Source organism: Bison bison, unplaced genomic scaffold (genome assembly GCF_000754665.1).
Source record: "Bison bison bison isolate TAMUID 2011002044 unplaced genomic scaffold, Bison_UMD1.0 scf7180017864348, whole genome shotgun sequence".
Taxonomy (NCBI): Eukaryota; Metazoa; Chordata; class Mammalia; order Artiodactyla; family Bovidae; genus Bison; species Bison bison.
This window is the reverse complement of record NW_011494920.1, coordinates 1,730,837-1,743,778: the sequence shown is the minus strand read 5'-3', so window position 1 is coordinate 1,743,778 and position 12,942 is coordinate 1,730,837. Positions and strand designations below refer to the sequence as shown.

Here is a 12,942-nt window from a genome sequence, read left to right as displayed (position 1 = left end):
TGTGTGCCTTCCAGAGACTTCTTCCTCCTTGCCTGTGCTTAGGGCTCAGGAGAGCTAACCACTCACATTTAATGTATCAAGTTACACCAGCTTAGACGAGTAATATTATTGTTTGTCCAAACTGGGACATACTAAATTAATATGTTTTCTCTATAGCTGTGATGGTACCAGCTAATAAGGTAAAGCAGAAAAATCATGAAACATTAAAACTGGATAGGAAAGGTTCTAATTCCACTTGCTCATTTGAGAGAAGAAGAAATGGGGTCTTGAGAAGGAAGCATCTCCCCCAGGGCTACCCCTCTAGTTAGTGGTGCCCCTAAGACCGCAGCCTCCAACTCCTTCCCCTGAGTCCAGCTGTCTTCTCACTGCACCCTGACACCTTGCTACGTGTCAAGTTGAGCTACACAAAATTGCTGACATTTTTGATCTGAAGAAAACGAGCATTTCCTGTGGTTTGACCCAATAGGACCACCTGCCCAGCTGGCCAGCTTACTGCCTGAATTCCTCTTCCTCTGTGACCTCTGCCCATGGAGGAGGCTCTCTGCCCACTTAGATTCCTGCCAGGCTGTGTTGAGGGAAATTCAAACTTTTCCAAAGCTTCCACATCCATTATCACATTTGATCCTCATAACAATCTCAACACAGAGGGAAGAATCTCTGAAAGGAAAGTTGTATTAAGATACTGCCAAATAAACACGTTAGAAATCAGATAAATTGTTTGTTTCACACAGTCAGTAATCGGAAACATGAAAATGAAATGTGGCACACAGATGATGTGCCTGGATGTGGTATGTACCTAGTCAGGCACCAACTGGCTCTCCAGGATACTGAGGGCCATGACCCCTCTTGCTGCCTCCACACCCCCGTTAGTCTGGTGGGTGGAACTGGAATTTGTCACACGTGTCTCCTTGATAATGATAAATCACAACTCTGGTGAGGGCAACTTTTTTAAATTGCTAGATTGTTGAGGGAACAAAGACCCCTTACATCCCTGACTTAAAGCATAGTAATCAAATATAGTGTTCACCTCCAATGGGGAGGGAAAAGAAAATAGCATGAGATAAATTTAGAAGAAAAGATTTTCTAGTTCAATACAGGAGGTTAGCTGGACACTTTGTATGGATCTATCTAGATTGTATCCAAATATGAGAATGATTACTCTGATCACCAAATAGGAAGTTGCTATATTACATTACATTACATCATTACATTCTCTCAAATGAAGAGTATGTTTTATATCTTCCTTGAATCCTGTACACTCTAGAGAAGGAAGGCACAATGTTTTCTCTCTTCCAGTTAAGCCATATGGAACCCCAACTCCCAAACAGAAACGGCATTAGAACTGGTCATGCAATCAGTGTATTTCTACTTTCCTACTATTAATAATTGGAAAATAGGAAGTTGACGTTGATATACTGGGTCTGTATCTTTTTATCACGTATGTAGATTGGTGTAATCATATAATTAACAAAGAGAAACTTTTAAAAATTTACTACTATTATTATCTAAAGTCTTGCTGTGAGAATTTGGGGGGTAATTTTTTTTGTGCCAAAAGCAGCATATAGTGATGCCCCTATTGAGGCATACAAAAGAATCTAAGAAAAGCTCGTGGTCTGTATTTTTTTCCACACTGCTTCCACTGAGTTCATATTGAAAAACTCTAAGAAGGAGGCAAAGGGCACAAAATACTTGTATTGTTATCCATAGCAGTAACATGTTGGGTTCATAGTTTTTGAAATGGAGAGCCAAATATATCATCAAAACAGTTTGGGGACATCTCCAAAAAGAATATACCAAATATCTCTTTTTAAAACACATTAAACCTGCCACCCTCTGCGGCTCACACCTGCCCAGCGGGTAAGCACAAAGATTTCTCCCTCCACCACCTGCCCCCAGATTTCCAAAGACTGAAGAAGGGGATTTACAAGCATTGCATGGAAGGAAGCTTGCTGTACCTTAGGAGAACACAGCGAGAGCCATGGCTGCTGATAGCTTATCTGTCTGCTCTGGATTACCCTCGCCAACTCTTTTCTGAAAAACCTGATGTGAGCATACACAAAACAGCCAATCATTTCTCAAAAAGAATGGGCATGAACCTTTGCAGCTGGAAATTTCAAGAGGAGACAGTTATCCTTCCCAGCCCCAGAACATCAGTATTTGTACCCACTAAAGGGAGAAAACCAGGCAGGCCAAGAAATCACCGAATAGAAGTGAATTACACGAAAGAAATAGGAGTGAAATAATCAATATTCTTGTGCAGGAAGGGGACATGGCATATTTCAGCTAACAAAGCACATTTCTTAAATTGCCACCTACAGAGCCAACATCAAAGGGAGACAGACGGGTTGAAAATGGTGATCTGTCTGATATGCAATTTGACTTTTTCTCTTTTTCAATTTTCTAATTCTTTTATCTCAAGTTAGTCTCTTTTCTCTGAATGTATAACTCTATTTAAAAAACCCATTCTATTTACAATCTGTGGACATGCAGCTGGAACTGTATATATCAAGTCAAAATTCACAGGAGCACATTTCCTCCCAAGGAGGCACCTCGAAGCATTTTCCAAATGACTATTGACATTAACTGACACTTTGTGACAATCATTAGTTATAGGTATTATTTCCAAATGCATGACGAATAGGTGCTTATAGAGTTCAAATACATTATCAAGTTATGTTAGGCAGGTAGCCATAGAAGCTAAATGCTTATGACAATAAAGCTATTTGAAAATGGCAATGGAGTAGTAGAAACAAAAGTATATGTAATATTACACATTTTCATTGGGTAATTATTAAATATTTAAGATCAAATATCTTATTAGTTAAATCTTTTTCCAAGTTCAGGGTCATAAACCACTAACATTTGACAATGGCTGCTACTTTATCCTTCAGGATTTGATTTTGCTTACTTGAGCATCTGCTTTTATTAAATTCATTTTCACAGTTGTCTTCAAGCATGTATAATCTCTTCTTTAGGGTTTTAAAACTTAATTTTAATTTTTAAATCATTGTATTTTTGAAAGAATTAGTAAATCATTTATATCAAAATGAAATATTCCTGAATACAGTATTTAGATAAAATACTTATTGTATGATTCCTTTTTTTCAACCTAATAAGATATAATTGTGAAACATAAATGCATTATGCCTTTCAAACTCAGCAAACTATAAATTCCACATTTGGTTGTTTTTCTCCGTTATTATTTTAATTATTGCTTTTTAAATCATTCCTTTTCCAAAATTCACCTTTTGTTCACCCAGGCGCTTTCCTTGTCCTAGTGGGTCCGGTCAGTGCCTGTTCACTGACTCCTGTCTCCTTCTTCTTGTTTGCCTCTGCTTTTTCTTTTTTGTTTGCAAACTATACTGCCTAGCTCAGTGCCTGGCACATGGAGGGTGCCTGTTGCTCCCTCTTTACCCCCATCGCCCATTATGAGCTTACATTCTCTTTTTAGAACATTCAGTTCAGTTACTCAGTCTTGTCCAGTTCTACTACTCTATTGCTGCAGGAAGACCTGCAGCACACCAGGCTTCCCTGTCCATCACCAATTCCCGGAGCTTGCTCAAACTCATGTCCATCTAGTCAGTGTTGCCATCAAACAGTCTCATCCTCTGTCAGCCTCTTCTCCTCCCACCTTCAATCTTGCCCAGCATCAGGGGCTTTTCAGATGAGTCAGTTCTTCGCATCAGGTGGCCAAAGTATTGGAGCTTCAGCTTCAGCATCAGTCCTTCCAATGAATATTCAGGATTGATTTCCTTTAGGATGGACTGGTTGGATCTCCTTGAGGTCTGAGGGACTCTCAAGAGTCTTCTCCAACACCACAATTTGAAAGCATTAATTTTTTGGCACTCAGCCTTCTTTATGGTCCAACTCTCACATCCATACATGACTACTGGAAAAAGCATAACTTTGACTAGTATGGGCCTTTATTGGCAAAGTGATGTCTCTGCTTTTTAAAATCCTGTCTAGGTTTGTCATAACTTTTCTTCCAAGGGGCAAGTGTCTTATTTCATGGCAGCAGTCACCATCTGCAGTGATTTTGGAGCCCAAGAAAATAAAGTAACTGTTTCCATTGTCTTCCCATCTATTTGCCATGAAGTGATGGGACCAGATGCCATGATCTTAGTTTGTTGAATGTTATATAATGTACACATTCCACATCGCTAATAAGGCTGACCATCAGCAGAGACCTGTGATCTAGTGTGGGTGAGACAAAATCAGATGGAGACCTTATAGCCTTGTCTGTTGCCCTCTACTTGCATAATTTTTAGACTTTTACACATCCGAGTTCAAGACACAGTACTTGGTTTCTATAGTGATAAAATAAGAAAATATAAATTGGGCACTGTCTTTAAGGAACTTCTAGACCAGTGTGCGAGCAAATTGATACACAAATAATACAAAGTAGTAAATCAGAGGGCAGAGGAAGAAATCCAAGAAGAGAGGCAAGGAGAAAGGAAGCAAACCAGGGAGGCAGCAACGGAAGGATGGAGGTGTCAAATGAATTGAACTTAAAACTACCAAGCTTGGGACTTCCCTGGCTGTCCAGTGGTTAAGACTTTACCTTCCAGTGCAGGAGGCACAGGTTTAATCCTTGGTCAGGGAGCTACGATCCCACATGCCTTGCAGCCAAAATGCCAAAACATAAAACAGAGGCAATATTGTAACAAATTTAATGAAGACTTTAACAATGGTCCACACAAAAAAAATCTTTTAAAAAATAAAATTAAGCTACCTAGTTTTAGTAGTAGTTTAGTTGCTAAGTCCTGTCAGACTCCTGTGACCACATAGACTGTAGCCTGCCGGGATCCTCTGTCCTTGGGATTTTCCAGGCAAGAGTACTGGAGTGGGTTGCCATTCCCTTCAGGGAATCTTCCCAACCCAGGGATTGAACCCAGGTCTCCTGCACTGCAGGCAGATTCTTTACAAATTGAGCCACCAGGGAAGCCCTTTAGAATTCCGGTGCCTTAGGCCTTTCAGGAACAGAGCCACAGTAATAATCCCACATCAAGCAGGGGAAACAGGGTTCTAAATGGTGCTCACAGCACTCTAAAAAAAAAGCAAAGCCCTTTTCCTCTCTATATAAAAATGAGCACTTACTTTTAAAAACTCTTGACTTCAGAAGCAAAATGCAAACTTCAGTCATTCATATTTTTTCATCCAATAGTTCATCTAACACCTGTTTGACCCCTGTCAATTACAGGAGGAAATAAGCTAACAAATCAACCTTTCCACCTCTCCTGGGCTCGGATTGCATTGGAGAAAGAGTATTACATTATGGATGAAGACTCCACGTTCTTAGAAGTGACCCTGACACGCAGAGGATCCCTTGGAGAAACATCCTCTATCAGTAAGTAACTTTGAGTTGGTTGTTGGCAAAAGGTAACAAAAACATGAAATTAAGGCTTAAAAATAAGTATAAGAGAATAGATTGGAAGAGAATCAGTAACAGATTTGCGGGAACTTCTAAAAGATTAATGTGTGAAATTATGCCATGGTTTTCACTCCATGTGAATTACAGGTTTATATACAGCAATTTTTTCTTCTTCTATTTTCCCCCTATCTCTTTCAAGTTGAAGGACTCTAGGAAAATTAAGACATTTCATAACCATATACCACAGTCCCCAGATCACTCAGTTTCTTTCAAAATTGTTTTTAAGCGTAGAATACATTATTATGCTCAGTTCTAGCTATTTCTTTTTAAAAATTATTTATGAGTACATGACACATTATTGTGTTTAGTTGTAGCTATTTCTTTTGATTATGTATAATTGTTTCCACCCTGCCATTAGGTTATAAATTCCTTCAAGATATGTACAGTGTGAAATTTTTCTGTGTTCTACAAAGACCTAAGCTTCTTTGGGGTAGATGGATATATAATGCCTACATAATACATTGCATTATCATCACTAATAATCAACAGTAATTGCTCTAATGATGCATTACATTTTTATAACATCTCTAGCTGCCAGAAATTTCAGAGATCATTTTATCTTTTTCATAATCTGTTGTGAAGACAAACAGAAGACAATAAAATGTCTTCATTTTACAAGCGGGCATTGTGAATTTCCGAGACCTTTGGGGGCTAATTAGAGTCCTGCCAAAACCACTGGAGAGAAGCCAGGAGGCAGATGGCTGAGAACAGGCAATCAAGGAAAGGCAAGCTTTTCCCAGGTCTGTTCTCCAGGCTCGGGGTGTCTGAGTTGGGACAGTTCTAGGAGACGAGGTCAGCCAGAGAGCACCATGATTTCTGCATGGCCCTTGGTCTCAGTTACTACCCAGAGGTTACTTCATCAACACACAGTGGAACTTTCTGCCAAGAACTTCAGCTGAAACACGCTTCCCTTCTCTTGTAGGGTTCTGTCTCCACAATTCTTTATCTTGGGCATTTCTCATAGGCAAAGATTTGGGTTTTTATGTCAAGAGGTATTTTCATATCCTGTCTGACTCAGGGGGAAAAAACTGTCCATCTTCCCAGAGTCATTTGAATATTTGTAGAGGGACTAAACTCCTCAGAGAGGTGCAAAGGTCTTCCTATCTGATTCGGCATCTCCTTATACACTGTCTCCATGCCCTGCTTCGTTGCTTCTTCAGAGCACTAACCATCCCTGACAGGCATCTCAGGTCCAACTGTCCTCTGTTTCCCTCAGCAGATTTCCAGCTCCAAAAGGGCAGAAATGACATCTTGGGTGATGGCCAACCCTCAAAACAGCCTGGGACATATGGTAGTCACCCAATATTTGTTGTTATGCAAACTACAGTCAGCTCTTTTGTTCTCTAAAATGCCATCATTTTGTTCTCTTAAAATGACATCAGGGACTTCCCTGGTGCCCCAGTGGCTTAGACTCCACACTCCCAATGTAAGAGACCTGGGTTTGATCCCTGATCAAGTAACTGGAGTCCACATGTAACTAAGACCTGATGCAGCCAAATAAATAAATATTAACAAACAAACAAACATATCAAACCACAGAAGAGAATCTATAAAACACCTTACTCAGGGCTCTAGGAAGCCCTCCTAATCCCCTCACCCTACCTGATGCTGGGGTTAGTAGTCTAAATGTTAGCAGAGTGCCAAAATCTGTTACTGAACACAGGGTCCCGCTGCTCACCACTCAAAAGTCAATAAAGAAGCCAGGTGAGTGAAAAGAAAGGTTTGCTTTATTTTCGACGCCAGCAACAGTGCAGGTGGGAGGAGGTGCTGATGCCTGTCCAGAGACCAACTGCCCCCTGACAATCTGGGGACAAGAGCTTTTATAGATAGAGGGAGGGGGCGACAAAGAAGAAACAGCCCAGTCGGCTCTGACAGTCTTCTTGAAATTGGTCGTCAGTGGTCTGACCATCATCGTCTTGATTGTTTTAAGTACAGTTAATCTTCAATTGGGGCTTCCCTGGTGGTTCAGATGGTAAAGCATTTGTCTGCAATGCAGGAGACCCGGGTTCAATCCCTGGGTTGGGAAGATCCCCTGGAGAAGGAAATGGCAATCCACTCCAGTATTCTTGCCTGGAAAATCCCATGGACGGCGGAGCCTGGTAGGCTACTGTCCATGGGGTCGCAAAGAGTCGGACACAACTGAGCAACTTCACTTAACCTCAATCTTCAATTCCAGAGTGGATTTGTTTCCATTTATTGAGGCCACTTCTCAGAATTGTGGCGCCTTATGCCATTGCTACTGTCTGGTCAGCTTGTTGTTGACTTCCTCCATTTGGCAGTATCTATAAGGCAGCTCCCAGGATATGGCTTAGAATATTATCTATAGCCCTTGAGAAGGAACTAAAGGTCCTTGACTTTGCATGGTCCCTAGCACACATGGAATACTCAATAATATTACCTGCCATTATTCTTTCATGGCTTTCATACATCAGAATTGAAATCACCTCTTTATCTCCCCCACAGACTTGTAAACCCCTCAGCGGTAGTGGCAGCCGGACCTGATTCAGCATTACATCCTTAGCACCTGGTAACCAGTATCGACCCAAAATTAAGCAAACAGCCACCTGCCTGCACAATGTATATGGCAGTGCTCACTAGCTCTGTTTAAACTCTGGCTGAACCCTGAAGAAAACAGTATGGAAGTTTCTCAGAAAACTAAAAATAGAGCTACCTTATGACCTACCAATTCCACTTTTGAGTATGTACCTAGAAAAAATCAAAAACTCTAATTCAAAAAGATACATGCACCCCAATGTTCTTAGCAGCATTATTTACAATTGCCAAGACATGGAAGCAAGCAAAGTGTCCATCAAAAGATGAATGGATAAAGATGTATTGTGTGTACGTGTGTGTGTGTGTGTAGACACTATGTATATAGACAAGTTAGTGAATATAACAGAAAATAAACAACTCTGATACAGAGAACAAATTAGTAGGTTATCTGTAGGGGTTGGAGCAGCATAGGGATAGAGGAGTAAGAGATACAAACTATTACATGTAAAATAAGCTAAAAGGACATACTGTACAACATGGGGAATAATGCCAATATTTTATAATAACTATGAATTGAGAATAACCTTAAAAAATTGTGACTGTTTTACACAAGTACATTATTGTACATATGTAACCTATATAATGTTGTACAGCAATTATACTCCAGTTTTTAAAAATGAGAAAAATAAAGTGTAGCCGAGGATATACCCCTCTTCCATATCTTCTTCACCTCAACATGGGGCCAAAGGAGGTGCTTCAAAACTGGACATCCATTCTCAGTTACCAAACTAGGATTAATGCAGACTTTCTTCAACACTTTTGAAAAGTCAACTCCAGCTCTTCTATCCTGGAAATTATTTTCACACGTTAGAGCTTTGGGTGTCTTTTACATGAGATCAGATTCTCTGAGAATGAGACCAAGCCAGTGGCACAAGGAGCTGTGAGTCTCATTTTATGTAAAGCTTTTTCATGATAACTGGTGTCAGGCCATGATATCTGATTTCACACATTCAAAGAGTCTAAACCTTATAGTGAGGCCTGAAGAGAGGAGACATGGGTGTTTGTGCTCCATTGGGTACTCATTCGGGTGTCAAAGCCAAATGATACTCGAACACTTCTTGAACATTCTGTGGAGAGGGGAGGATCAATTCAGTCTTGAGGGGCTACCATCTGCCACCCTTGTATCTCACAATGAGTATTTTTCTTGATTTTTAAAAACTTATTAGTTTTTGGCTGTGCTGGGTTTTCATTGCTGCTCGGGCTTTTCTTTAGTTGTGGCGAGTGAGGGCTACTTTCTAGCTGCTGTATGCCAGCATCTCTTTGCAGTGGCTTCTCTTTTTGTGGTGCACAGGCTCAAGGGTGCATGGGCTTCTGTAGTTGCAGCACGTGGGCTCAGTATTTGTGGTTCCTAAGCTCTAGAGCCCAGGCTCAAGAGTTGTGGCGCATTACCCTAGCTGCTCTGAGTCATGTGGCATCTTCCCGGATCAGGGATAGAACCCATGTCTCCTACATCAGCACGCAGATGCTTTACCACTGAGCCACCAGGGAAGCCCCTTGATTTTTTTTTAATGTATTTATTTATTTATTTATTTTTGGCTGCCTTGTGCAGCATGTTGGATCTTAATTCCCTGAACAGGGATCGAACCCATGTTCCCTGCACTGAAAGGTGGAGTCTTTACCGCTCACAGTGGGCGTTTTAACACTGCTGTGTTGTTGGTCATTTGCTTCAGTAATTTGTTAATTTCTATTTCCTAACACTGCTGAAATCAAGTCCCAGCTCTCCATCTCCACCAACGGTGCCCTAATTGTCTGGAAAATTACTAACAATTTTCTTATTATCAAAAATCAGTAAGCACACAACATTGTAAAGTACCCATTATGCTTTGATTTTTTAAATGGTTAAAAAGTCACACATAGGGGAAATCCTTGGCAGTCTAGCAAGTGTGATAGGGCTCTGCGCTTCCACTGCAGAGACATGAGTTCAATCCCTGGTCAGGGAACTAAGATCCCAAATAAATAAATAAGTAAAAATGAAGTTTTTCTTTAAAAAAATATGACTACAAACTTTTTTTTAATCACACACAAAAGAAACACATCAGTAGATAAAGACAAAAAAATCAGTAAACACATGAAAAGTCAAGCCACCATGACTAAATGTCTGTCTGAGAAAATAACCTATAGTTATCCTCCCAGAAGGACTTCCCTAGTGACTCAGTGGTAAAGAATTTGCCTGCAATGCAGGAGATGTGCGTTCAATCCCTGGGTCAGAAGATCCCCTAGAGAAGGAAATGGCAACCCATTCCAGTATTCTTGCCTGGGAAATCCCATGGACAGAGGTGTCTGGCGGGATATGGTCCATGGAGTCACAGAGCCAGACTCGACTTAGAGACTAAACAATAAATACTCCCAGAGACTGCAGAAATGATCAGATACAAAATATTAACTCAAAAATGCCCAGCCCTGTTGCAGTCACCAGGAGTCCTGCAGTGAAACAAACAGCCCAAGGTCTCTACCTCCATGGGGTTCAGATTCTAGAGTCCAGATGTTACAGCCATGCATTCCGGGAAACAACTCACTCAGAAGGACGATGCAGATAGTGGAGTGCAGTTTATTACAGCAGCAGGCCCAAGGCAGAGTCTCCTCTTAGCCAAGGACCTGGACCGACTTTCGTGAAAACCTTATATACCTTAAGTGTACTGCTCAAGCCCACATCCCCAGATTCCTTAAACCTAGCCTGGAAAGTGTTAAAGGGATATACAATCAGGTTGCAGCCATAATTCACAATCGGAAGGGTCAGCTGGTTATACATTGTAGCCTACACCAGTGGGTGCCATAAAGATTACAAAGGTGATTGACTGCATATGGGATTATTACATTGTTTTTGGCAACGGGAAACCTTGTTATGGAATCTGGTGTTTATCAGTCTGGGGCCAGTTCGGCTGTAGGTATGTTATCCCCATGGCTACCAGGCACATAGTCCAAAGCTCACTGAAAGTGCAAAATCGAGTTTCCTTCTTTTTCCAGATGGAGTCAGTTCAGCCTGTTCCTCTCCTTGCTTACAGAGACTCTGAGCTTTCTGGAGCTGGGGCACTTTCTTACTCATTTCTGAATCCCAAGCAGCCGGCAGAGTGTGGCACATCAGATGCTCTCAGTAGACATGTGCTAAAATAAGGAAGTGAATGCCTGTTCCCTTTTTTTGTCACTCCTCTTTATGTCTGCCCCCTGCTTAGACACACCCTTTTAGCCAAAAGTAGTTTATAACTCTAGTTCGAAAAGATACATGTACCCCAGTGTTCCTAGCAGCACCATTTACAATATCCAAGATGTGGAACCAGCCCAAGGGCCTATCAAAAGACAATTGGATTAAGAGGATGTAGTACATATATATATGTGAGTACATGTATATACAATATTACTCAGCCACTAAAAAAGAATGAAATAATGCCATTTTCAGCCATGTGAATGAACCTAGAGAATATTGTACTTGGTTGAGTAAGTCAGAGAAAGACAAATACTGTATTATATCATTTATGTATAGAATCTAAAAAATAATGAAGTGAAGTGAAGTCGCTCAGTCGTGTCTGACTCTTTGTGACCCCATGGACTGTAGCCTATAAGGCTCCTCAGTTCATGGAATTTTCCAGGCAAGAGTCCTGGAGTGGGTTGCCATTTCCTTCTGCACGGGATCTTCCCGACCCAGGGATCGAACCCAGGTCTCCCGCATTGTGGGCAGACACTTTACTGTCTGAGCCACTAGCGAAGTCCAAAAATAAAAAAAATAATGAAATATATATATAAATAATAATAAATCTAATAAATAATGAAACTATATTTAAAATAGAAGCAGACTTACAGATATAGAAAGCAACTTTATAGTTACCAAAGGAGGAAGGGAGTGAGGAGGAGTAAGTTAGGAGTATGGGATTAACAGGTACAAACAACTCTACATAAACTAGATTAGCAACAAGGAGTTACTGTATATCACAGGAAACTATATACCATACCTCATAATAACATACAGTCAGAAATAATATGAAATATATATTACAGATATATGTAACTGAACCACTTTGCTATACATGGGAAACTAACACAATATTGTAAATCCACTATATTTCAATCAAAAAAAAAATCTCAAAAGCGGCAGTTTCTGGTGGCTTTGTGGTTAGGATTGCAGACTTTCACTGCTATGACCTAGGTTCAGTCCCTGGTTAGGGATCTGGGATTTCACATGCCACACAGCCAAAATATATATTTAGCTCATAAGTGTCTGCTGGGAACATTAAAAGAAGCAATTTCTGTGCTGTTAGCATTTCATCAACAGTAGAACCCACTGTGAAAAAACTCCCTTCAGTTACTTGGCTTTATATTCATAGTTTCCTGATTTTTGTTTAGGCATTGTAACCAAAGATGAAACTGCAAAAACAGATAAAGATTTTAAAGGGAACACCCAGAAACAAGTCCAGTTCAATCCCAGACAGACTACAGCCACGTGGAAAGTGAGAATTCCATCAGACAATGAATATGAGGCTTCAGAGACCTTCCAGATCATTCTGACAAACCCTATCAAGGCTGTACTGGAGTTTCCAGAAATGGCAACTGCTGAAATTATGGACCCTGAAGATGGTATGTGATTCCTATTGGTACAATCTATTAATGTGTTCCTGGGTTCATTTCAGGCATTTATACCTCCACCAAGCTCCAGAAGCCACTGGACACATTCATATCACTTAGGATTTCAAATTAAGTAAACCACCTCAGTTCAGTTCAGTTCAGTTCAGTCGCTCAGTCGTGTCTGACTCTTTGCGACCCCATGAATCGCAGCATGCCAGGCCTCCCTGTCTATCACCAACTCCCAGAGTTCACCCAGACTCACATCCATCGAGTCAGTGATGCCATCCAGCCATCTCATCCTCTGTCGTCCCCTTCTCCTCCTGCCCCAAATCCCTCCCAGCATCAGAGTCTTTTCCAATGAGTCAACTCTTCGCATGAAGTGGCCAAAGTACTGGAGTTTCAGC

At 40.8% G+C, this 12,942-nt stretch overlaps 1 protein-coding gene across 1 annotated transcript in view; it reads left to right on the top strand.

The window, feature by feature from the left end:
* Positions 1–12,942, top strand: part of FREM3 (FRAS1 related extracellular matrix 3) — a 109,270-nt gene that overhangs the window by 64,376 nt on the left and 31,952 nt on the right. The window contains 2 exon segments of the mRNA XM_010854725.1: positions 5,201–5,347; positions 12,320–12,550. Coding sequence (XP_010853027.1) covers positions 5,201–5,347; positions 12,320–12,550 — 378 coding nt within the window.